The following is a 27,375-nucleotide window of genomic DNA, read 5'->3' as shown; positions in this document are numbered from 1 at the left end:
ACTCTGTGGGAAGCTAGAGAAGTGATTGCTGGGCCTCTTGCTGAGATATTTGTATCATCGATAGTCACAAGTGAGGTGTCAGAAGACTGGAGGTTGGCTAACTTGGTGCCACTGTTTAAGAAGGGTGGTTAAGGACAAGCCAGGAAACTATAGACCAGTGAGCCTGACCTCGGTGGTGGGCAAGTTGTTGGAGGGAATCCTGAGGGACAGGATGTACATGTATTTAGAAAGGCAAGGACTGATTCGGGATAGTCGACATGGGAAATCATGTCTCTCAAACTTGATTGAGTTTTTTGAGGATGTAACAAAGAGGATTGATGAGGGCAGAGCAATAGATGTGATCTATATGGATTTCAGGAAGACATTCAACAAGGTTCCCCATGGGAAACTGATTAGCAAGGTTAGATCTCATGGAATACAGGGAGAACTAGCCATTTGGATACAGAACTAGCTCAATGGTAGCAGACAGAGGGTGGTGGTGGAGGGTTGTTTTTCAGACTGGAGGCCTGTGACCAGTGGAGTGCCACAAGGATCGGTGCTGGGTCCTCTACTTTTTGTCATTTGCATAAATGATTTGGATGCGAGCATAAGAGGTACAGTTAGTAAGTTTGCAGATGACACCAAAATTGGAGGTGTAGTGGACAGCGAAGAGGGTTACCTCAGATTACAACAGGATCTGGACCAGATGGGCCAATGGGCTGAGAAGTGGCAGATGGAATTTAATTCAGATAAATGCTAGGTACTACATTTTGGGAAAGCAAATCTTATAAAGACTTATACACTTAATGGTAAGGTCCTAGGGAGTGTTGCTGAACAAAGAGACCTTGGATTGCAGGTTCATGGCTCCTTGAGGGTGGAGTCACAGGTAGATAGGATAGTGAAGAGGGCATTTGGTATGCTTTCCTTTATTGGTCAGAGTATTGAGTACAGGAGTTGGGAGGTCATGTTGCGGCTGTACAGGACATTGGTTAGGCCACTGTTGGAATATTGCGGGCAATTCTAGTCTCATTCCTATTGGAACGATGTTGTGAAACTTGAAAGTGTTCAGAAAAGATTTACAAGGATGTTGCCAGGATTGGAGGATTTGAGATATAGGAAGAGGCTGAACAGGCGAGGGCTGTTTTACTTGGAGTGTCGGAGGCTGTGGGGTGACCTTATAGAGGTTTACAAAATTATGAGGGGCGTGGATAGGGTAAATTGGCAAAGTCTTTTTCCTGGGGTCGGGGAGTCCAGAACTAGAGGGCATAGGTTTAGGGTGAGAGGGGAAAAATATAAGAGGGACCTAAGGGGCAACTTTTTCACACAGAGGGTGGTATGTGTATGGAATGAGCTGCCAGAGTAAGTGGTTGAGGCTGGTACAATTGCAATATTTAAGAGGCATTTGGATGGGTATATGAATAAGAAGGGTTTGGTGGGATATGGGCTGGGTGCTGGGCAGGTGGGACTAGATTGGGTTGGGATATCTGGTCGGTGTGGACGAGTTGGACCAAAGGGTCTGTTTCCATGCTGTACATCTCTATGACTCTATGGTGTTGCCATGTTTGATTTTTAAAAAAATCTTACCTTGCAGTTTAGTGCACAGAATGGAGCAAGATCAAGCACTTGTGGAAAATGAATATGCTTGTTTATTTTGCGAAGATTGAAGCCTAACTATGGGGAAGAAGAAAGAACATTTATGGTTAGACTATGTTTATAATCCGTCATTAATGCATTGTTCACTATGCAAAGTAATTGACAATCCTAGAAATGCAAGTTCTTGTTTTGTCTGGTCACAAGTTGCTGACATTTAGGCCAATAGAATTTTATACTAGCAAAATGCTTATTTTGCATGTTAACTAAGAAAATGTTCAAAGTTGCAAAAAAAAATCAACAGATTTTATATAATACCAATGTTTACAAAAGTCATTATCTATTCTAGTCACTTGTAAGACATTATTACATTTATGCGCATGGGAAAAATCTTTGATACGTAACAAACATCAGAATAGATACTTTCAAAACGCAAGTTGTGTTAAAGGTCTGGGAAGTAAACAGGTTTCGTGTAGATTTTCTCCAAATAAGACAAATTCCCTGGCAAATGCAACAAAAATTTAGAAACGCAGACATCTACCAAATGCATAGATAGAGCTTGAAAAAAAATTAAACAATTACCTGTTGAAATCTTTTCAAATGAAGGGTAAGAATTGGAGGAGGAGATGATATCAGCATTTGTTTTCTGGCATTTGTGTACACTTTCTTCTCATCTGAAATTTTTTTTAAGATAACGTAGTAAGCTTAAATGGGTCAATTAAATTCCAAAGTTTAAAGTCTTCTTAGCTTGCAAATACCTCCCAAAAACAATTGTAGATTTATGGAACAGTGAAGTGGGTTATAAATATATACAAGCAAACATACCTTAACCCTGATCAGTATTTGGTTCTGACTGGTTGGAGTATTAATCTGCTATTATTAGGTTACATTTTCTCTTTACTCCCTTGGCCACAAATCTTATACTTTTTTGGTCTCAAATCCTGACCAGTGTCAGCCGAAATTTTTCTATTTATGATGCTGGCCAACAAAACCCTAGTCTACTTTACTCTAAGCCAAAGAATAATGCAAAATTGGTTCCTTACCCATTTCTAAACTGCTACCCAAGGTTTTATCCTTGGTCTTCTATTAATAATCTACATGATGCAAAAATACACCATGGTCCATATATATGATACCCAGTTCTACCTCTCAAAATCTCAAACCCTCCACTATTTCAGTATTGTCAAACTGCTCTGACATCTCATCTAGGATAAGTTGAATTTTCCTCCAAATGAATATTGGGAAGCCGTTGTCTTCGGATCCTGACACATTAGTTCTATCTTCCCTTGTGACCAGACTGTGAATCAGACTGTTCCCAGCTTTAGCTTCTAATTGATCCAGTGCTACCCCTCAATCACATGCACTGCCTATTTCCAGCTCTATAGTACTCCCATTATTTTCTCCTGCCTTAGTCTACCTGCTGTTGAAACCTTCATCCATGCTTTTGTTCGCTTCAGATTCAACTATTCCAATGCTCTGATGACAAAGACATTGTCATGAAACGTTCACTCTGCCTCTCCATATATGCTGAGTGTTGCCAGCAAATGTTTTGTTTTGTTTTCATTCCAATGCTTTCTTGGTTGGCTTATCATCATTTTCCATACTCCATAAGCATTAACATGATTCAAATCTCTGCTGCTTTCATGCCAACTTTCAAACAAGCTCAGTTCATTTGTCTTACCAATTCCCCCAAATGCTGGTCTCTTATACATCCCATACTTGCTTCATCCCACTACTGTTACCTGTGCCTTCAGCCATGTGGGCTCCAAGTTCTAGAACTGCTCTCCCAGAACTTAGTCTCTTCTTTAAAACACTACTTTAAACCTACTTCTTTCACAAAGCATTTGATCAGCTAGCTTAATTTTTTTTGGCTTAATATCAAATATTTAAAATGCCTACACCTTGTTAAGTACCTTTGTCAGTTTTACTATATAAAACACTACACAGAAATCCAAATTGTTGTTACATTACTACTGGGATGCTTGTTATTATGATTATCCTACTCTCATAGATAATAAGTATTTAAACTTGATTTATGTTCTAGGATCAGCATTCAAGAGCTTAAAAGCGTTCAATTGTAATTGTTCCACCAGTAAAATTATACATAAATTTACACATTCATTATACATGGTTTATGATATTGGAAATAGTAAATGCAAATCTCAATGTTTCACCACCATTTGCATTGGTTTTTGATTCTCTCTTGTACTGCCGTTGGGTGCATTCTTCACATAGCAGTTTATTTGCTCCAATGAGTTTTTCTATTTGGGTGAACTGACGTAAACAAGCCCTAATAGAACAATCCTCTACAGTTAGTAGCTCTCTGTCTGTAAGGGTACAAAATGCTTTCTCTGGGTCCAGCCAAACCACCCGTTTGTCTTTTGTGGAAGTGAGCAGATCATTTGTTGTTTCAGAAGAGTTTTTATACTCTTTTAGAGTTAAAGTTATTTCATCGTGATTCACTATACAATTGTTCAAGTTCAATTTATTCATGTTATTGACAATATTTTCTTCGTCTTCACTGGAACAAAGTGCACTAAACTGGTTCTCATTCATCACGTTTGACTCAAATATATCTGAAGAGTCGAAGTTCTTGGAATTGTAGGACTGATCAGAGGGAGATTTCCTATGCACAATTTCACCCTCTTCATTGTCTATATCAGCATTGACTTGGGTCAGTTCTTGAATACTTCCTTCCATAGATTCTTTTTGTATGGTTCCAAGACAATGGCCAGTAGAAACGCTGTCAGAAGGACTCTGTTCTGGAGAAAGTGTTCCCATAGTGTCACTAGATTCCAGATCTGTCTTGAATTCTAAAGAGGAAGCATCTTTTCCAATCTGTACTTCATCCAAAGAACACTTTTCAGGAGAGTTCTCCAAATTGAGCAGTTTTGCCTGATGCTTTTGCTGCTGGCGTTGGTTCTACAAAGAAAGCAAAACACCGAAGAGGTAGTTTCATGAGAATTGAAAGAAAAGAGCAGAAAACTTCAAAAGCTAAAGTGGCATTTCTCAGAAGATCGTGGCAATCATATTGACCAAGAATGTCAACCCAAAGTTATTTCATCGTGATTCACTATACAATCGTTCAAGTTCAATTTATTCATGTTATTGACAATACAGAGAGAAGTAAAACAAATCATCAGTATCAAAGTTAGGGTGCTTCAGTACAAAAATGAAATGCATTAGCTCATGTAAGACATTTTTTTAATCTCCTTAACAGTACAATATGTCAAATGTACATAATGAGAACACTGAGATAGGAAGAATGTGTTTAAAATGCAGTGCTGAGATTCAAACAGGGATAAGATGTTGAAGTATAAGCTGAAAAGACAATGCAAGACATTTGACACTTTTGTTTTGAAGTGTGAGTCAATTGCAGCTAGGTGAAATACTGATGGTTTGGCCTCCAATAGTGGAAGATGATAGTTGGGCCTGGAGTAGAGGTAGTCAAAGAAGCTGACTGACTTGAGATGATAACTCTGCATGCTAAAACATATAAATTTGGAGCAGACTATTTGGCCCCTTGAACCATGGGGAGAGACAGAAGGTTGAACTGCAGTGTGTCCATTAAAAAACAGGAGAACTAAATGGAGAGTGGGGATAACTGGTATTCATTTTGTATTCCTCTAGCAAAGAATCAATACAGATCTAGCAGTACCAACTCTAAAATGTTCTCCATCCAAGTCATAATTTTCCAAGGTTCTAAATGAGAATTTAATGATAAAATTTGTTTAGGTTACAGCAAGATGTGATTTACCTTGGCCTGCTTTTTAGCCTGTTTTTTAGCCTTTTTCTGTTGATACTTGCTAGTGCCAGTTGAGACATCATCTCTGTTCTTGGAAATAAAGTTTCCATCGCAATCCCCACGGTTATCATTCTGATCCTCATCAACAATGTTCCTTCCAGATTTTCCCAGAGGCTTTTTCTTATCAATCTGTGTTTAAACACCACAATTAATATATTGATAATCTTAACCCTTAGTGATGAATAGTTCCTGCTGGTAATTCCTCTGCTGGAGAGATCAAACAAGCCAGGTCATATGCAATTTACCACATCATTAGGAGAAATGATAAACAGGTTTGGATGATGTTGCTGTAACAAGAGATTTAATGACACAGGCCAAGCAGATTTCAGCTTTATAAACAATCATGCTTGGAAAAGCAATGACTTTTTTTTCAGAGGCAGTTAATTATATTCATAAATATACACATCAAATACTTAATAATAATGCAGTCAAAGCACTGACTTCTTTGCAAGAGGGAATGCCAAGGTCTCAAGACATGTTCTTATACTGACTCTGAAGCTATTAATCATGTATTATTCTTGACCACATAAATGGGCAAGGTCTTCTAATGGGCAATAATCTAAGTGAATGTTAAAGACGACTAATGACATTTATTGAATAGAGAAGATCTATTTTCTCCACTGGAGGTGTCCAGAATAAGGAAGGCAATGAATTTTTAAAACCAGACATTCAGGGGGATGTCAGCAAGTTCTTCACATAGAATTGTGGAAATCTGGAACTCCCTTGCCCCAAAATGCGGCTGAGACGAAGGCAATTGAAAATTTCAAAACACCTCAATAGTTTTTGCTAGGTAGGAGTATTGATGAGTACAGAATCAAGATAAGTAAATGGGGTTACAACACACAGAATAGATATGACTAAATAAATGACAGAACTGACTCAAAAGGCTGCTCTTATATATCTGTGATTTCAAGAGACAGTAGAGCCAATGCCAAATCATCATCATGAACAAAACCCAACAACAAGCTATGGCTGCTGGATCAGGATTAGGAACCTTGGCTGATCTTAGTTCCACAATACTAAAGAACCTCAGACCAGATACAATGGTCCATATGGCTACCCTGGCTGGGAGCAATGGAGAGCACACAAGACCACAACATCGACACTCCTGCTTTTTGGCTCAAATATTTCATGTCCCTTTGTGGGCATCTCATCTAAAAAAAATCATACATTAAGCAGTCATCTTAACATTTAGAACATCACTCTTCGAGCAAATTTGTGCAGGAATCAGTTTTGAGACACAGGGAAACACGATCACTTCTGCTTTTAGGCAGAAGTGGGGTTAGAAGAGGGGTTAGAAGGTTGGGTGAGCAAGTTTGCGGATGATACGAAAGTCGGAGGAGTTGTTGACAGTGAGGAAGCATGTGGCAGGTTACAGCAGGATATAGAGAAGCTGCAGAGCTGGGCAGAAAGGTGGCAGATGGAATTCAATGTAGCTAAGTGTGAGGTGATTCACTTTGGGAAGAATAACAAAAAGATGGGGTACTGGGCTAATGGTCGGATACTTGGTAGTGTGGATGAGCAGAGGGATCTTGGTGTCCATGTACACAGATCTCTGAAAGTTGCCACCCAGGTAAATAGTGCGGTGAGGAAGGCATATGGCGTACTGGCTTTTATTGGTAGAGGAATTGAGTTCCGGAGTCCTGAGGTCATGATGCAGTTGTATAAGACTCTGGTACGGCCGCATCTGGAATATTGTGTGCAGTTTTGGTCGCCATACTATAGGAAGGATGTGGAGGCACTGGAACGGGTGCAGAGGAGGTTCACCAGGATGTTGCCTGGTATGGAAGAAAAATCGTATGAGGAAAGACTGAGGCACTTGGGGCTGTTTTCACTAGAGAAAAGAAGGTTTAGGGGTGACTTGATTGAGGTGTACAAGATGATTAGGGGGTTAGATAGGGTCGACAGTATGAACCTTTTCCCGCGTATGGAGTCGGGTATTACAAGGGGTCATAGCTTTAAATTAAGGGGGGGTAGATATAGGACTGGTGTTAGGGGTAGGTTCTTCACTCAGCGAGTCGTTAGTTCATGGAATGCCCTGCCAGTAACAGTGGTGGACTCTCCCTCTTTATGGGCATTTAAGAGGGCATTGGATAGGTATATGGAGGATAGTGGGTTAGTGTAGTTTAGGTGGGCTTGGATCGGCGCAACATCGAGGGCCCAAGGGCCTGTACTGCGCTGTATTCTTCTATGTTCTATGTTCTAGATCGAGTTTTGTTGCATTGCTGAACTTACAAGGAATCAAAGGTAAGTGAAAAGCAAAGAAAACTAAACTTATACAATGAATTAATTTATGTTTTACCTGCTCATCCAAAACAGGGAGTGACAAGTCTAGAAATGATTCTTCTACTAATGTAACCTGAAAGGAAATACAAAGAATTTATTGCTGAATCTAAGCAACAGCATGTACCCTTCCGGCAGCTGCCAAAGTAGTTTATTGGCAGGGAGACCTCTGATATATGACCTGGGTGTCTATTCTTAATGTTTTACCACGTAGAATGTTATAGTTATGAACATGTGAATATGAATGAGGAACTAGGCTCTTTGAGCCGTTGCACCAATCAATATCATGCTGTTTGAATTTTAATCTCAACTCTGCATGCCTGCATAGCCCTGATAATCTTGCATTCCCCTGATAATTAAGAATCTATATACTTCTGCCTTAAAAATATTTAACGGAACCCAATAATGTTTTATATTGCTGTACACTTCTGTTTAACAGCAGGGGTTGATGCAAAGCAATCAGCAACAGAAACATTTTTTACTCTGTTTGCAATAGTAGGGCAAATGGTAACCCTCTAACTGTACACTGGGTGAAATCAGGTAGTTCAACAGCATTAAATTTTCATTTAACTAAATCTTGAATATTACTACTACAGATCACCAACCTACAAAATCTATCCATGATGAAATGTTTTAAACTTGTGCACATCCATAAAAAATAGGCTGAGTTATAAATTGTTTAAAAAAATAATCAAAATTAGTGCTTGATCAACTCTAAACTGACAAAAGTAGTGTATTATTTTCAAATTGTCAAAGTGAAGTTACAATTTTCAAAAGAACATATTTCAGTGTTGAGTATTTAGTAAAGTTAGAAAGAAAGCTTTTTTTAAAATGGAAAGCTCCATACAAAAAAAAATTACAAATACAGATGACATTAACTACACATATACACACACAAACATATTGACAGGTATTAAAAGAACATTGAATAACAGGCATATCTAAGTTTGCATGACACAAAGTATTCACTAGATGACCTTCCTAAGCTTTCACACAACCTATTGTTTTCTTACGCACAAAGTAACTTAACAAAAGGGCACAAATTGTCTGTCTAAATTTAGTTATCATTGTACAACTGTATACTAGACAGAGACAGTAATCAATGACAGTTTCTATTCAACTTAGGCATTGGAATAGTAAGACAGGAGCTGGAGTGTCCTGTATTGGGTAGCTGTACTGTACAAATTCACAAAATCCAAGGTTTGATTGCCAACCTCCTTTTAATTCATTGGCCTCAGTCAGCAAGCTCGGTGGTTCAATGGTTAACATTGCTGCCTCACAGCACCAGGGACCCGGGTCCGATTCCAGCCATGGGCGACTGCCTGTGTGGAGTTTGTACATTCTCCCCGTGTCTGCATGGGTTTCCTCCCACAGTCCAAAGATGTGCAGGTCAGGTGAATTGGCCATGCTAAATTGCCCGTAATGTTCGGTGCATTCTTCAGAGGGAAGTGGGTCTGGGTGGGTTACTCCTCGGAGGGTCGGTGAGGACGTGTTGGGCTGAAGGGCCTGTTTCCACACTGCAAGGAATCTAATCTAATCTAAGCTCAGGAAGAATAGCTACAATTTGCCAAAGAACCCATGAGTTGGAAAAGTTAAAAGCACCCAGGTGCCTTAGTCGATGTCCATCAGTATGATATTAGGATTGGACTTCGATATGATGCACCTAAATCCAATTAACTACCTGATGCAAGTGGAAGCATTCAGTTATACTATTAGAGGATACCTGGCATTGTGGAACTGTAAGTAACAAACCATTACAGGACGGGAAGAGAAGGGAGAGATACTGGTTGAGAATACTGAGGCAAAACAAAATTGGCTTACTTGTTAACTTTATCAAAAATACACATTGTCCACAATAGTGAACTATTTCACATCCCTTGTAGGTAACACAATCATTCCAAAATTATTTTCTGCCATCAACATTTTGTACACATTCTTTTGATTCTTGTTGATCTATCTCACCATTTTGCACTCCTCGCACATGATTGTACTTGTCATTGTGCCACCAAACACCTGGTCAACAAAGTTCAGCATGGACCCTTCTTTTTCATATGCTAGTATAAGGGAGAAAATCCAATTGTAAATCATTTTGCATAGCCAAGCATGGAAACATTTCTTACCTTGTGGCTGAAATGAAAAACCGTCCCTTTTACTACTGCAGTACTGCAATATATGCCTGCAGCCATACGAGGCCACTAGTGAGCTGAGTAAAAATTATCAGCAATGTTTGTCATTGAGTCAGTTTGTGATGCAGTGGTGCCAACGGCACAGGTTCAAAAGGCATTGGCTTAGGCTACTGTGAAGGTCAGGCCTTCTCAACCTCACCGTCTCATGGCGTGGTGATTCAAGTCACCACCAGTGGTCTCTAATGAGAGAGCAGCCTATAGTATTCTGGGACTATGGTAACTTTACAGTTAACATGAACATCACCCAATAACTCTGAAAAATCTTTACAGGTAATTGGCAATTTTATAAAAGCACTTCTGGATCACTAAGGTATTTTGAAGAAGGACATCTATTTGCCTTTCTTACTTAATTTGACCCATGGTTAACATTTAATTGCCCAATGACATAGCCGAGCAAGACAAACAGATGATCCAAAACCCTACAGAAAAGTCAAACCAGATACAGCAGTTCACAACCTCAAGGACCAATAAAAATGGGTAGCCAATATTGGCCTTGCCAGTGATCTCTACATTCCACAAAAAAGTAAAGAAAAAGCCCTAAGATGGATGGAGAAAACAAGCACATCTGTTTAATACTCATAGTCCAAATGTTCTAAGTGTCATATTTGTTAAAAAGTAAAACAATAAAATGTATCTGGGCTGAAGAAGAACCTTGCTCAAAGCTCAAGTAAGCTACCTACAAATCATGCTACTCTACTGATAACTCAAATTGAAACACAAACTCATTATCACAACCAGTGTAAAATAGGTTCACGAAAAGACACTAATGCAATGAATGTATCTCTTTCACTAGAAGAGGATCGGTTATTCAAAAGGCCAAATTCATTGTACAGAATATCCTCTCAGCAATTATATCAGAAAATTTACAAGTTTCTTAAAACAAAGTTGGTCTGAATTCTATCTATATGCATAGTTAGTGTACAATATTCAGATACACTGTACTAATACTGTTACTCCATGATTGTGACATCCAACCCAACATCAGCTGTAATAATAAAATCAGGAGTAATAGATTTCTGTACAGTACATTCTGCTACTTTTAATGTGATCACAAATTTGAATAATAGCTCAAAATATTACCAGTGTTATTGGCCTAATAACTGTGATAAGGGTCCTCACATATTCCTTCAAAGTATTATCGATGAATTTCCTTCATAATTCTCACTTCCTCTTGAGTTTCTGCCTCCAAGGCCCATTTTAACATGCTAGTCAGCTTTACACCACTTGACCTTCTGGAACTTCACAGTTTGACCCATATTTACTCTTAATTGAGGATCACCCCTTAAAAACTCAAACTCTGGCCTTCCAATTCTCTCTCATCAAACTTCGTGACCTCTAGACTAACTACAGCAGTTCTGCCACCCATTCAATGTTCCCTTTGATCTGTATTGCTCAACAGTACCCCAGGCAGTGCGTTCACCCACCGACTCACAGGTAGAGTTCCCCTCTTCATTATAATAGTGGTGATACTATAAAATTACCTTTCATGGTTTTCTTGGATTCTTCATTTTCCATCATCTCTGAAGAGTAATTTAAGGCTTTTACAATGCCAGCACCAATACGCTAAGAATCAAACACATTGAAATATGGATTTAGAAAAAAATATTTTTTCATTATAGGACTTTATACAGAGAGTTTCAATCACCTTCCATTAAATAATCTGCAAAATATATAGTTGATTCTTCACTACATAATCCAATACGCATTTTCAATGTACAATCCCTATCGCTTACAGTGAGCGCATTGCTGTCAGTGATATAGAGGTGCATAAGAATCATATAAAATGTTTGGAGAGACTTTTCATTCTCTTTGTTTCAGTCTAAGTATTCCAATCTTGTCTGCACATTGCATAAACAGCCTTAACACACTTCAAACAAAATTTGATAGAGGGTAAAACAGGTGAGCTATAAATTGTCATTTTGCTCCAAATTATGAACTTTGAATGGTGAGAAGATCAAGAAAGGGAATCTTAGCTGTATGTTGTTGGAACAGGCATTTTTGTTCCAAAGATGTGCCAACAAGCTTTAGTTCTGACTGTGATATTCTTACACAGCTCTATTCCTCACATGATAAAAGTTGAACTGAAACTTTTAAAACCCACCTAGCTGAGGATGTGAGTTTGCTAAGACTTGAATAACTACCTACATTTACAGTTTACTGACAAAAGAGGTAGAAAAGAGAATATTATAAAGTAGTGATACACCAAGATCTATTGGCCATCAAACATTTAATAGTGTTATACTTCTGCCAGAATCATAATCAAACCTAATAAACGATATTATTCTTTTAATCATTACTGCTTTATTTTAATGATGTTTTTAAATTTGGACAACAGATCAAATGAGACCCATTATGATAGCAGGTGAATACAACAACCAACCGCCCTGGCAATTAATAAGAAGTAAACATCCTTTTTTGATACATGCACCTTTGTAATTGAGATTATTATGATGGTATAAAAGATGGTGCCAATTTTCTGATATAAGTGGCTGTTCAGAATAAACAGGGATGGAGCAAGTGGTGTCGATTGTACTTACAACAATATACGCAAATTGAACTAACACAATATTTACCTTGACAACATAACAAAACTGTGCAGATAATTTATTTTCTGACAATATTTCCGAATGGATGCACTTAGTTCTGTTCACTGTATACTCTCAAAAGTGTACACGGAGTATTGAATAAATTTTTGATGACTTACTTGACGAGGGATGCAGTTGCATGGGAGGCAGTTCAGAGGAGGTTCACTGGATTGAATCCAGAGATCAAGGGTTTGTCTTATGATGAGAGATGGAGTAGTTTAGACCTATACTCCCTGGAGCTTAGAAGAAGAATGAAAGGTCTAATGGAGGTATACTGGAGGCTACAGAGGATTGACAGAGTAGATGTAGAGAGGATATTTCCCCATGTGGGGCAATCTGGAATGAGAGGTAATGGTTTTAGGATAAAGGGTAACAGATTTAAAACAGAGATGAGGCAGAATTACTCCTCTTAAAGGGTCATAAATGTGTAGAATTCACAAATCGAGTGTGACATAAGACGCTTGGACGCTGAATAAATTTGGGCAGATGGACAGATTTTTAATTAATTGTACTAAACAGCAGAGCAGTCTCGAGGTGCTGAACTGCCACCCCTGCTCCTGGTTCTGATGTTACATTCCAACATAAATGGCGAAAATTATCTTAAACTCTCCATCCCATTGAAATCCACACCTGCACCCCCCCCCCAGTGCACGAATTCACCCATCTTAAACCAAGCCTCTATTACGCAATTTAGATTATTCAAAACATTTATCATCTTTTGAATATTGAAAGTTTTCCTGACATTTGTTTTCAATTTACTTTTCACTATTTATGATCCCACTTTCCTAGGAACAAATAAGGCAAACACAGATTAATATAATAAGGTCATCCCTTAACTGTTTACTTCCTTGTATCATCAAATTATATTTTTTTCCAGTCCATTTCAGGTATTCCCTTCACACTTGTGTGATGCTGCTGCTCCTTTAATAAGGTTATGTTGTCCTTGGTTTTTCTTCCCCGGAGGGCTTGTAAACACAGACTTCGTGAGGTCTAGGTTTGACGGGTTTTAGGGCCAATTTGATTATACCTAACAGATACTGCTCTGGAAAAAGGCTTTTGAGTCTTAAAAAAGACACTTGTGCATTGAAAGAGGAGTGGCCAGTTCTACCAGCTCAGCTTATCTCTGGTTTGGTTTGTTTTTTTAGCAAGCAGTCAGTTGGGAAGCTATGCCGATCCTCCCTCTCTCGGACATCTCTCCTGGAAGTACCTGTGCTGGACTTTTCCTTTTTTTGCAAAGGGGCGTTTATGGGGATTGTTGCAAGTGTTTGGAACAGCATCATTAAGTTGGGATAATCTGTGGGGTTTTTGGATAGGTTAAGTTATTCTATATTCGGTTTTCTTTTGTTAGTGTTTCATTCTGTAATCTTGCAAATAAATTGTTTCGTTTGAAACAGAGTGGTTGGGCCAGCTCCTGGAATATCCACTCTACACCTGCTTAAAACAACTAGCTGAGGTTAGGGTCAGGGCTACTTTCTTGAAATGTTTTGAGGGGGTCTGGCCTGGTCTATAACATTTGGAATCAGTTTGACTACTCTAAGCACAAATTTAAGTGTTAATTTTCTTTTTTGTACCTGTTTAATTGGTGTACTTTTCAAGATGTAGAAATCAAAACTAGTCACTATGTTTAAAGTGCTCTGCCCATTGCACTATCAAACCTGTGGAGTAACACGGTCCTGGTTGTATATTCCAGCACTCTATTATGGTTGTAGGTTTGCTCATTGAGCTGGAAGGTTCATTTTCGGACGTTTTATCACCATACTAGGTTACATCATCAGTGCGCCTCCGGATGAAGCGCTGGTGGTATGGCCCACTTTCTATTTATGTGTTTAGGTTCCTTGGGTTGGTGACGTCATTTCCTGTCCTTTTTCTCAAGGGGTGGTAAATGAGATCCAAGGGGTGGTAAATGAGATAGAGTTCCGGTTGGAATGCTGTGCTTCTCGTGCAGGTCTCTGTTTGGCTTGTCCTAGGATGGATGTGTTGTCCCAGTCAAAGTGGTGTCCTTCCTCCTCTGTATGTGAGGATACTAGTGAGAGAGGGTCATGTATTTTTATGGCTTGTTGATGTTCATCTATCCTGGTGACTAGTTTTCTGCTTGTTTGTCCAATGTAGTGTTTGACATGACCCACTCTCACTAGTATCTTCACATACAGATGAGGAAAGACATCACTTTGACTGGGACAACACATCCATCCTAGGACAAGCCTAAACAGAGACATGCAGGTGAATTCCTAGAAGCATGGCATTCCAACTGGAACTCTATCAACAAACACATTGACTTGGATCCCATTTACCACCTCCCCGCCCCCCACTCCCAGAAAAAGAACAGGAAATGACGCCATGACAAAAAAGAACGCCACCAACCCGAGTAAACCTAAACACAAATGGAAAGCAGGCCAGGCCACCAGTTCTTCATCCGGAGGCTCACTGAAGATGTTACCTAGTATGGTGACAAAACGTCTGAAAATGAACCCTCCAGCTCAGCGAGCAAACCTACATCCAGAACCTTAACCTGAGCTACAAATCTTCTCAAAACTCGCTAGCATTCTATTATATTTATAAATTGTTCTTCCACATTGGCAAGGCAATGAAAGTTGAGCATCACATCTAGTTTCTGTGACTATTAAGGTATGACCCATGTTTTTGACCTATGTAGAACACTACACACTTATCCATGTTAATTGCTACTTCGTATAATTGGAACAAGTCCCTCAATTTATTGTTAAATGTAATTCTAATATATCCCTCAGCTCAACGTCACTCATCTGGTGTACATTTCAGTGCAGCAGTTACAGGCAGTTTCTGATGATCATTGCAGACCACTTACTTTGATCTCCTCAGTCCTCATTCCATCTAATAAGTAATGAAGCAACTCCTGGCTATCCTGCTGTTGGAATCCTTTAAATCGTACAGCTCTGAGGAACACATTGGAAAAACACGTAAATGGCCCGCATCTATAATCCACACATTCTTTACATAATACATTTCTTTTTTTATCTTTCACTAATCAACACTGAAAATGTAGCACACAAACATGAGTACACTATTTTGGATTAAGTTTTAAACCAAAGTTCTACCTGCCTTCTCAGGCGCACACAGAAGCTTCTACATCAATTTTCAAAGAACAGAAGTTCTCCTAGTGTCCTGCCCCAGACTCAACCTGCTTTAGTGTTGTTTTTAGGTTATTTGTTTCATTCCTTTCTATTCAATTACTTGTTGGCAGGCACATTTCCTACAATGGTGACTACATTAAAACAAAACTCAAGGAGCTGCAATGTGCATTAGATTACTGAGGTTACGAGAAGGCAAGCATTTTTTTTCAATAAGGTCAATGTGGACAATTTGCCAAACCACAAACCAGCAAACTTTCTTGCAAGTGAGTGTTTAAAATAAAAATAACCAGTCAATGTAAATTTCATAGAAATTATTTACAAGTCTAACAGTGATCATTTCAAACTATTACATTTGTTCTGAAAATTCTGAAAAACAGTGCAAGATGTTTTGCTCTGAATATTATTGGCATCATATTTGCATATCGATGAATGGGGAATACTCACTTTTTACAGACCTGAGTGAACAACTCCTTAGGAGTGATAACATTCTTTTTGGTATCTTGGAAATCAAGAAGAAATTGGCGCATTGCTGATGACAGTGGTCCTGGTTGATCAAGGTGAATCTCTAGCTGTCCCTGATAATTTAAAGTAAAATTCATAAAGCTCTAAAGTCAAAATAAATAATTGTTCTGTACAGATGAAGCCATATTAGATTACTTACTTAGTGTGGAAACAGGCCCTTCGGCTCAACAAGTCCACACCAACCCGCCGAAGCGCAACACACCCAGACCCATTCCCCTACATTTACCCCTTCGACTAACACTACGGGCAATTTAACTTGGCCAATTCACCTAACCTGCACATTTTTGGACTGTGGGAGGAAACTGGAGCACCCGGAGGAAACCCACACAGACACGGGGAGAACGTGCAAACTCCACCTGAGGCGGGAATTGAACCCGGGTCTCTGGCGCTGTGAGGCAGCAGTGCTAACCACTGTGCCACCGTGCCGCCCATATTGGACTGGCAAGGTTATCTCTGTTTCAATCTCCATGGATGCTCCCAGGCTGGTTGAGCATATCCTACACTTTCTGTTTTTCACATCACAAGTATTTATAGTACTTCCAGTAAATATTTTTGAGTCTAACAGGAATAAACTTAAAAAAATGCTATGAAGTACGCTTCCCATTGAGCTGTATTTACTTACATGAGGCCATTTCCAACAACTTCAAATATGAAGTCTGGAGTTAAGCGAGAGTTTAAAAATAAGAGAAGCTAATAGTCCAAAATATTTGTTTCAATAAAAAAAAGTATCAAATGTGATATTTTAAGATTAAAAGAATTAAAACCAATTCAATAATTCTTGATAATTAGGTAATACCTTTAGTGGTATGTACAATAGGATCTGGCTGGGATCAGTTGATGTTTTCTAATTAAAGTGACTTGATTTTCACAACTCTTGTACAAACATGGTGAATTAGGAGCTGAAAAGCTACTATATAAGATAATCTGGAACTCAAACCCCAATCACCAATAAACATAAATTTCACAATTTTTAAATTTGCAAACAACGAAACATTGCAACTTTGCAATATTCTAACACAGAATCCAAGAATCCCTACAGTGTGGAAACAGGACATTCGGCCCAACAGGTCCACATTGACCCTCCGAACAGCATCCCACCCAGACCCATTCTCATCCTCCTAGCGTATCCCTGTAACTCTGCATTTCCCATGGCTACCCTACATATCCCTGTACACTATGAGCAATTTAGCATGGTCAGTCCACCTAACCTGCACATCTTTGGACTGTGGGAGGAAACTGGAGCACCCGGCAGAATCCCACACAGAGAAGGGGAGAACGTGCAAACTCCACACAGTTGCCTGAGGGTGAAATCAAACCAGTGTCACCCGGGTCCCTGGTGCTGTGAGGCAGCAGTGCTAATCACTGAACCACTGTTCCACCCTTAAGCATGCTTTAAAAGAGGAAACGAAACTGAACTAAATGGTTACTTCCAATTAACAGCCAGCCATTCTTTGTTAAGATCAGAAGTTGCACATCATCTTACGCAAGGAGTTAAATATATTTTAATATTTGTAGATAATTTGCCAATTCACAAGGAAATCTTACCATGCATACTTTTTTTGCTAGCTTTCCTGAGATGTGCCTTTAATGATAACCGCGTGCAACATGTTTGTTAGACATCACTGAGAGCAGAGAATAAATGATTCAAAGCTTTAAAAGATACAAGGACAGAAAACAAATAAAAATTCAAAAGATGGTGATATTTTATATTATAATTAATTTATTACAATGGGTTAAACTCTATAGATCACAAACTATAAAATGTAAGACTTTCAAGTAAGGCAACACTTACCAAATTTAAAGAATCAGGTGTCATAATTCTCAGTGTACTTCCATTCATTTTTAACTGCTGAATCAACTCATGCAGTACATAGGTCTGTGATAAGATCTGAACGAATAAAGAAAGATAATGATATTCTGTTCCTTGCAATTGTTAGAAATTTAAAAAACCTTCAATGAACAAAAAGTACCCAGATAATTTTCAAAAATGTCCTTAAAAAGTCTTAAAACACAACAACACCACAGCAATAGGGATAGAAAGTACAACGTAGTATTATGGCTTCTGAGTAATTGACTGCTTATAATTATAGACTTCAATCGCACAAAATTTCTGTTTATGTTTTCCCATTTGTGCAATTTCTAGTCTGCAATTTAAATGGTCAACCAAAAGGAAAACTTAAGCCAGCTAGTTGATACATTGTGACTTTTAAGAGGTTAGCGCAACATTTTGATACTTGATAACTACCTGCATGACAGCATTAAAAAAACAAGTATTGCCAAGATTACTGAGCCCTTTCACTGGTATCTGTTGATTGAGTTGTGCCACAGTCTTTCCCTTCTCATGTTTCCCAGTTTCTGTTGTATTGTTTTCCTTTCCCTTATTTTTCTCAGTTGTTTGAGACACCATAGCTGAAATTAGAAATACAAGCAATTTAAAATGGACGCATCTGTACTCCACACATTAACCATTTCCATAATCTAGTACCACCACACCCACTACAGCATTCGAGTTAATTGAATGCCACAGGTGCCAATTACAGCTAGCATACACACATTTCAAACTGCTTTTGTCAAATAATCAGTCTATTTTTGTTCTGCAGTCTCAGTGGAAAACTGTATAAAATATTTGCAAATTATTACATCTGTACCTGTACCATGGAGAACAGCAACTTTCAGCAGTCTGCAATAACTGCAACTTAATACTCAGCAACATAGGAGCCAAGTTGTAATAAATGACATTTATATATTTATACAATAACTATTTAATTTGAATACCTTCTGGATAACTCACCTCCTTTTACACATTTGTCAGCAGTCTTTTTTTGGATATATGCTATAAATTGACCTAACTGATCTTTGACTTCATAGTGTATTTCTTCATCACACAAGTAGCACCTGTATCAGAATAATGAAGAATTAAATCAAACTATACTCAAATTAACGTAAACATTTAACTTAATTTACAACCATTCTCTCTAATCCTTATTTTGTAATAGATTTTTGCAGTATTACTCTTTTTCTTTAAGTATATGCTTATATCTCTGCTTCTACAGCTCCACACCACATTCCTATGATCAGAAGAAGGAGACAGTTATGCAAATTTCCCCCAAACCATTGTTAACATTGCTTCAATACTAGTATAGTTATAGCAAGGTCATAAAACAAATTTTCTTAGCTTATACCTTTGTGGATAGTGGCTGATGGAAAACAATTCTGAAGTTCAACATCCGACCTTGGTGATGCTGGCTAATCCCCACAAGATCAAGCCAATGTGTATTTATTTGCCAGAAGTAATCAGAGACCTCAAAAATATAACCTTTTTACTAGGTGCTGGATTCCTCAGTTTTTCATAAGTACTAGGTTTCTGACAGTTTGATGAGAGGGGTTTTCTGCTTCTGAATTGCTTAAATCAAGATTCCACAAACATCTTGCAATTCACCATCAAAATTGCAGGAGGAAGTCAAAAGTGATTTAAAAGTGAATTTATAAGGCATAATCCATGAATATGCCACCATTTGTGCAATGTTGAACCTACCATACAGTCCAACAGTCCAAATTAAGAACCACACAATGTGGTTCAGAATGCTGCTTCTCATGATGTTTAAGGGCATGTTGTTCTTCTGAATTCCTTCCACAACCCTGAAAAATAAAAATCATCTAGACATTTGTAGAATGCTGAAGAAATCATTGTAAACCACATGAAAAAAAAACAATAAAAGAAAATGCAGCACCTGAAAGGTTTCTCTGTATTATAGGTTGCACGCATATAACTTTAACAAAAATTGTCAAAAAGTAGAACTACATATAGAGTGGCAGCTTTCAACAATGGTAAAATTAAAAACACAGGCACTACTAACTACTGAAGCTATCTAAACATTGCTGTGATCCCTCAAGTTAAATTATGATGTTGAAATAACTAATAGATTGTGTTGAAAAACCGGTAATTTTACAAGATTACTCTATTTAAAGTTCACCATACTGCAACTAGGTTGTTAACACACTTCAACTGCAGAATACAATGACTCCCACATTGAAAATGTCAAATTTAATTCAAAAATGAATATTCAGTAGCTTGTTAAACTACACAATTGTGCTATCTTGATAGTCAAAATTACATCTGTTGCTATTGTTACAATTTCAAATCTAATCCCTGACAGTTAATTAGGACATACTGAATCTATTAATGTACTACTTGTAAGTATATGTAGTTTAATAAAACAAATTGATCATTTAACACAAATAATCAAAAAGCCACCTTTGTAGCAATGACCATAAATTTCAGTACTCATTATATCACATTTAAAAAGTAAACTAAACATGTAACATATTATCAAATTTGAAGTTACTTGGGCAACATGATTAAATGAAGGAAACTAACAGCTTGAAACAGATGCCTTGGAATACAAGTGGAAGAAATTGCCAGAGGAAGTGGTAGATGCAGTTACAGTCACAACATTTAAAAGACATTTGGACAGGCATATGAAAAGGAAAGGTTTAGAGAGATATGGGCCAAATGGGATAATTTTAGTTTTGGAAACTTCGTCAGCATGGACAAATTGGACCGAAAGGTCAATTTTCGTGCTGTACATCTCTATGACAAGTTTACACAGATCTTAGGATACTCCACAATGAATAATATTTCGGTCAAATGGCAATTTACCTGATGCCCACATTTTAAGCATAACCAGACCGTTGGATCGTCATCAAGTTCTTGTTTCTCCTGTGTTTTGGTATTCGCCTTGCAGTCTTCACAAACATTCCAACAACGCTGATGTAACTGTTTCTTAATCTGGTTTAGATTCATTGCTTTACGAAAATGTAAACATTGTGGCACTGTAATAAATTCAAAAACAGCAAATGTAATTTAAGACATGTGAATTTGGTTCTGAATTACATGTGCAATGTTATTGATTTCAATGCATATTTCTGCTCTGAAGCAAATAATGTAATGCAAGATTTAATGTGAACTGGTGCTAATATCCCCAACAGCTTTCGTGTTATGTCATGTACTTGTGTTGAATGTGTCCTTATATTAATTTGGAGTAATCCTAAGCATGGGCAGAAGGTTACAGCATTGCAGTGTCCTACATCCAATGGTATAATTTATTAGTATACCTTTATGTTGGGTTGAGCAGAACATGGACTGATAATTGCAAATTCTCATTGTGTTCTTAATCTGTGTTCAGTGCAAAGCTGCTGCTGGGGCAGTATGTTGGCTCAGTGGTTAGCACTGCTGCCTCACAGCACCAGGGACCCGGGTTCGATTGCACCCTCGGGCAACTGTCTGTGTGGAGTTTGCACATTCTCCCTTTCTCTGCATGGGATTCCGCCAGGAGCTCCAGTTTCCTCCCACAGTCCAAAGATGTGCAGGTTAGATGGCCTGGCGATGCTAAATTGCTCATATTGTTCAAGGATGTGTAGGTTAGCCATGGGAAATGCAGGGTTACAGCGATAGGGTAGGGGGATGAGGATGGGTCTGGGCGAGATGCTGTTTGGAGGGTCAGTGTGGACTTGTTGGGCCGAATGGGCTGTTTTCACACTGTACGGATTCTTGGATTCCATGTGAGAATGTCACATTTTGTCAAAGCTTTTCAACCTCGGGCGACTATGTGTGGAGTTTGCACATTCTCACGCATCTGCGTGGGTTTCCTCTGGGTGCTCCGGTTTCCACCCACAATCCAAAGATGTGCAGGTTAGGTGAATTGGTCATGCTAAATTGTCCAGTATTCAGGGACGTGTAAGTTAGGTGCATTAGACAGAGGTAAATATAGAGTAATGGGGAATGGGTTTGGGTGGATATTCTTCGCAGGGCTGGTGTGGACTTATTGGGCTGAAAGGGCCTGTTTCCACACTGTAGGGATTCTATGATTCAAAAAAAAAAATTGCTAACCTGGATTTTGTGTGATAATGACTTTGAAACCGTCAGTGTTTGTTATTGCTCTAACTCACAACAGAGGGGAAGCATCCCTGTCAAACATACACGTGCAGTTAAATATTGATGTTACCAGTGATTGTCTGGTCCTCTACTAGGTGAACATCTCAGGAGCAGAAATTTTACAAATCACAGAATTGACTTGAACTTCCATGTTTTATATGGTGTGTCTTGTAAAAATTCCTGAAGTAGTAGTACTTTATTGAATAAAGTGTAACTTGGATTATAAGCAGCATACTTTACTATAAATACTGAACAATTTCTCAATTTGAGAAATTATTTTATATTTGTGGAATGTTAAACACTTTCATGACGACAAAATTTCATGATATTTCAGCTTCCACCTTAATCTCATGTGTTTATTCTAATCTTTAGTTTACTCACAATAAAATTATTAAAATGTGAAAGATAATCAGTGCTTTCCCTTGTTGAATGCTGCTGTTGATTGTTAACATTAATTTAACTTGACTAAGGTGAATCCATGCCACAATAATCACTAGATCTTTGTGGACTGTTTCTTTGATGTCAGTGACAAACAATGTCACTTCTTACTGCAACTGTTAGTGACGTAGCTATTGTCATGTGCACTTATAATAGTTGGTTACAGTGTTGTTTAAATATTCAAAATTTACATAATCTGCTTAGCTTACTGTCTGGGACTGAACATGCAGAATGCAATCAGCAATTTTTTAAAAAACTAAAACATTTTCTACAGAGCACATTAATATTGACATCAATCTTAATTCAGGGATAGAAACCTATATCTCTGAAATGCAAGAAGTGGTTTCAAATTCTACTCCAAGAAAAACATAAAGCTGATGACTCTAAGAACAGAACAACCTCAGTTGTTATCCAAACATCAATTATCTGAATTTCGGATTATCCAAACAAGATCTCAAGGTCCTGTAAAAATATTATCTGTACAACCAGTTATCCAAACAAAATACTCCCTGCCCGTCTCGTTTGGATAATCGAGGTTGTTCTGTACTGTGAGAGTGCTTCACTGTCTGAAGTGCCATCTGATTATGACTCATTAAACCAATGGATATAAAAGATATAAAAGATTCTATAGTGTTATCTGAAGAGCAGGATTGTGTTCCCAATACTGTTAAACTTCCTGACCATTTATTACATTGTAGGAGCTTGCTGTATTCAAACTAGCAGATACTTCTGCCTGCAGTGACTACAGTTCAAATGTACCTCTTTGGCAGTGAATTACTTTAAGATGCGAAGGGTGCTACCAAAGTTCTCTTTGCTTTACAATCACCCTAGACTTTGTGAATTCCTGTCACTGGTCACTGAAAAAGAGAGAATATACAGTGCAAATATAGTAAATTTGATTCAAACAGGCTAAACTGGTTGTTATGCTCCATTGCATCTCTTTCCATCCTATCTTTATCCATCAGAATTATCTTCCAATTCCTTCGCTTTCATTATTAGATTGCTACTCTTTCATACATCTATGAAATTTCCCTCAATTATTTCCTATAGCTGCACATTCCTATTTCTTAAGTTCTACATTCTCGCTCAGCTAGAAGTAAAGAATGTTTTTTCTGAATTCCCTCGTACTTCTAGGAAACTCAATATTGATGCTCTCTAGTTTTGCTCTTCTCTAAATATAAACATTTTGTGTCTGCTTTCAAACCCTTTCATAATGCTAAAGGCCTCGGAGGTCAATTTTCAGCCTTCTCTTTTCAAGAGACCCAATACATTTCAGTTCTGATATCATCCTTGTAAATCACTTTTGCATGCTCCCCAGAATTGCCATATTCTTTTTATAAAATGGAAAGTAAAACTACACATAGTACTCCAAGTGTGGAGTAACCAAGGTTCGATACAGGCTTTTAGGATGATGTTTCTATTTGTCATTTTAAAAACTCAGTAGTTTGCATCCTTTAATTGCTTTATTCATCTATGTTGCAACTTGTAGTGGCTTTTGTATTTGTACTGCCAAATCCCTTTTCGATTTTACCTCATTTAGGTTCTTATTTTCCAAGTAATATGTGACTTCTTTTTTCTTTTTAAAACATAATACCTTATACTTCATTATGTTGAAATTGGACAATAACACGTCAACTCTGTAAAGTTACCAATGTCTTCTTATAATTTGTTCCAATCTTCCTAAGCATTGACTCTCAATTTGTTGTTGTCTGTAAGTTTAGAAATCTTTTGTTTAGAAAGTTCTGTGGCCAGAGTACTAACTGTGATCATCTAGATTCTAGTTTTGAAATTGGTGGACAGTGCTTTCTATCAGTGAAACGGAGTGATATTGCACAAAGAAAGCATAATAATGATGCCCTGCCTAATGCAGATATCTCCAGGACCTATCCTGTTATACTTGGCTGTGTCAATCTGCCAAGCAACAGCAAGTTTATTGCATGAAATTCTCAATTTGCTTTAAAACTTTACAGCAGTAATGAAAACCAACTGAAGACGTCTTATATTGATGACTATTTAGAAAACAGTAAATACTTACAATAAAATAAAGATTCTAGGTAAATGTAGCTTCTTTTTAAGAATTTTCTTTTTAACAATAACTGTTCTGAGGTTTGATAACTGGTTTAGTTGATCTTAAATTATTTGATGCACAGGATAGATTTTTATTAAAAAGTATTTTAAAAATGGAAGAAAAATGCACTTCGTAGGATTTCAAGTTTATATAACAGTCCAGCACAGGAGAAGCCATTTGGCCAATCAGGTTTGTGACATCTTCTTTGCAGTTAAGTCTCACTTTTCTTCACTACAATTTGTAACCAAAGCAGCATTTTCTTACCGCAGCTCTCAGAGGCTTCATCATCCTGTGAAGAATTTTGTCTTTCCTTTTTCTTTCCCATTTCAATGTTTCTGCCACAGTATTCTTCAACTATAATGTTTACAAAAATAGAAAGACAAATAAAAAATTAATCAGTTGTAAAACTGTGGTTTTATACAATAATTTCAGGACAGCTCTTGTGACACAGTGGTAGCATCTCTCCCTTTGAGCTAGGAGGTCCAAATTTAAGTCTGACCTGCTCCAGGGTCATGTCATAACATCTGTGAACAGGCTGATTAAAATATCTTCACTAACTTCAGGTTCATTGTGTTATTATGTTAAAAATAATTTCACAAACATGTACTAGACAGAACAACTAAAAGCTCTGAAAAAAAAAACAGACTGTAGAGTATATTGGAATTTTCAGCAGGGCACAAAATTGACATTCAAACATACCATCACGATTTCTTTCCCATCTGCCTCACATTATTTTCTGTTATATTCCAAACCTCACTACTTTAGTCATTCACAGAGGGAAAGAATCTCTCCCTGGTTTCTCTCAAATTCACCCTTAAACTCCTAACTCCTTTAGTGCATTAACTATGGCTTGGTGATGGTATTTTTGCCTCCAAGTCAGAAGTTTGTTTCATCCCATGTACCAGAACATAAAATCTACACTCGCATTTCCACGCAGTACTGAATTGTGCAAAATAAGTCTGTTGGAAATGCAATCTTAACCGAGGTTCCATATGCCCGCCTGGATGGATGTAAAAAAAAAGTTCCACATCACTGTGACAAAGAATCGCAGGATAATTCACCTAGTCTCCTGACAAACATTTAAATCTCAACCAACATAACAAAGACCAGATTGTCAAAAAAAGTGTTGTTAGTGGAACAATGCTGTGTACAAATGGTGTGTTAACTTTTGTTCGACAATGACTATAACTTCAAACCATTTGATTAGCTTTAAGACAGATTGCAACATTTTTCAGGTTCGGCAAGATGTTACATACATGTAAGTCTTTATTTTATTTCTCTGGCTCCACCATCTCTAATACTGTTGATTTGCAAAATTGTTCCTTTCCCTCTGCCTTTAACGCTCATTCCTAATAATTACTCATCGCCTTTTACTGCTTCCATTCTTGGAGCTCTGAAGAGTACCCTTTGAGTTCAGAAGAATGAATACTCAAGAAAATGTGGAGCACAATGCTCTAGTTCACAGATCTACTTAAGAATGCAACAAAGTTACTATACCATCCTGGAGAATTAATGTAACTAAAGACTTTGAGGAGGTGGAAGCAGACAATGGAAAATAGATGTTTTGAAGAGGCTGTAGTTTGTAGAGAAAAGGAACCTTGAATTACATTAATTTAGTTACAGACTACAGTGAGATGAGGAAACTGGTAAAATTGATTTTGATGCCGTGTGGTTGGAGGATCCCCAGGCAGAAGGTGTTCTTTATCCAGGCATCGTGTGGCTAGGATTTAGCAGTAGAGGTGGCCCAGGACTTGCATGTCCTTGGCAGAGTGGGAGGGGGAGTTGAAGTAATAGGCCACAGGGCGATGAGGTTGTTTGGTGCATGGGTCACAGAAATGTTCTCTGAAACATTGGGAAGATCGGACACCAACTCACAATGTAGAGGAGATATTTTAGAAGGTTAGAATGCAAACACAACTGACTGCATTTGAAAAAGCTGAGGTTTTTGAGAATACATTTATAGGATCATAGAGATGCACAGCATGGAAACAGACCCTTCGGTCCAACCCGTCCATGCCAACCAGATATCCCAACCCAATCTAGTCCCACCTGCCAGCACCCGGCTCATATCCCTCCAAACCCTTCCTATTCATATACCCATCCAAACGTCTTTTAAATGGTGCAATTGTATCAGCCTCCATCACTTCCATACACACCACCCTCTGTGTGAAAACGTTGCCCCGCAGGTCTCTTTTGTATCTTTCCCCTCTCACCCTAAACCTATGCCCTCTAGTTCTGGACTCCCCGACCCCAGGGAAAAGACTTTGCCTATTTACCCTATCCATGCCCCTCATAATTTTGTAGACCTCTATAAGATCACCCCTCAGCCTGCAATACAAATTCCACTCCTTAGCCGCTTGCCCATCCCTTTTTTGAGCAATCAGCTGGGGTAGAACCAGACAATTCATAACGTGGCACCACACAGGACTCTGAAATGAGTTTCTGGTTACATATCCACCCCATTACTAAAACCACCATTTCTGCTTCTGCAAGATCTGACTCCACCTTACCTCAGCTCATCTGCTAAAACTATTTCTCCCTGACCCACTCAGCTTTGTTTTTATCCGAAGATGCTGCTTAAAACCTTCTGCCCAAATATCTCAGGTGGCTCAGCATCATTTGTTTTATAATGCTTCCCATGAATTACCTGGTAGTCCATTATGTTAAAAGCACAATGCAATTCAAAAAAGCAGAATGTACATTGTAGGAGGAGAGTAGGATCATAAAATTATAAAACGAAACCAGTTAATGTAATACATTAGAAATACGTCATGTATTAGTTGAAATTTACAACATCACCTCTCTACTCCCCTACCTGCACCCCAGCCCCCAAGGCCCAGGATCCCTTTTCCTCCTTGCTGCCACCTGCCTGCC

At 38.2% G+C, this 27,375-nt stretch overlaps 1 protein-coding gene across 4 annotated transcripts in view; it reads right to left on the bottom strand.

Moving 5' to 3' along the window:
* The window catches only part of usp16 (ubiquitin specific peptidase 16), a 33,005-nt gene that overhangs the window by 3,910 nt on the left and 1,720 nt on the right, over positions 1 to 27,375 (bottom strand). The window contains exons 2-16 of one of the 4 annotated variants that reach the window (XM_043700681.1): positions 24,766 to 24,855; positions 20,721 to 20,893; positions 19,596 to 19,699; positions 18,852 to 18,955; positions 18,306 to 18,469; positions 17,853 to 17,948; positions 15,983 to 16,113; positions 15,253 to 15,340; positions 11,325 to 11,406; positions 9,620 to 9,711; positions 7,677 to 7,733; positions 5,327 to 5,503; positions 3,747 to 4,491; positions 2,152 to 2,243; positions 1,564 to 1,650 (exon numbers count right to left, since the gene is read on the bottom strand). In XM_043700681.1, coding sequence (XP_043556616.1) covers positions 1,564 to 1,650; positions 2,152 to 2,243; positions 3,747 to 4,491; positions 5,327 to 5,503; positions 7,677 to 7,733; positions 9,620 to 9,711; positions 11,325 to 11,406; positions 15,253 to 15,340; positions 15,983 to 16,113; positions 17,853 to 17,948; positions 18,306 to 18,469; positions 18,852 to 18,955; positions 19,596 to 19,699; positions 20,721 to 20,893; positions 24,766 to 24,826 — 2,253 coding nt within the window. In that variant the 5' untranslated portion in view covers positions 24,827 to 24,855. The other 3 variants (XM_043700683.1, XM_043700684.1, XM_043700685.1) reach the window with 3 other exon arrangements.

This window comes from Chiloscyllium plagiosum, chromosome 12, assembly GCF_004010195.1.
Source record: "Chiloscyllium plagiosum isolate BGI_BamShark_2017 chromosome 12, ASM401019v2, whole genome shotgun sequence".
NCBI classification, from domain to species: Eukaryota; Metazoa; Chordata; class Chondrichthyes; order Orectolobiformes; family Hemiscylliidae; genus Chiloscyllium; species Chiloscyllium plagiosum.
The sequence above is the reverse complement of the archived record's forward strand: the minus strand, read 5'-3'. Positions and strand labels throughout refer to the sequence as shown.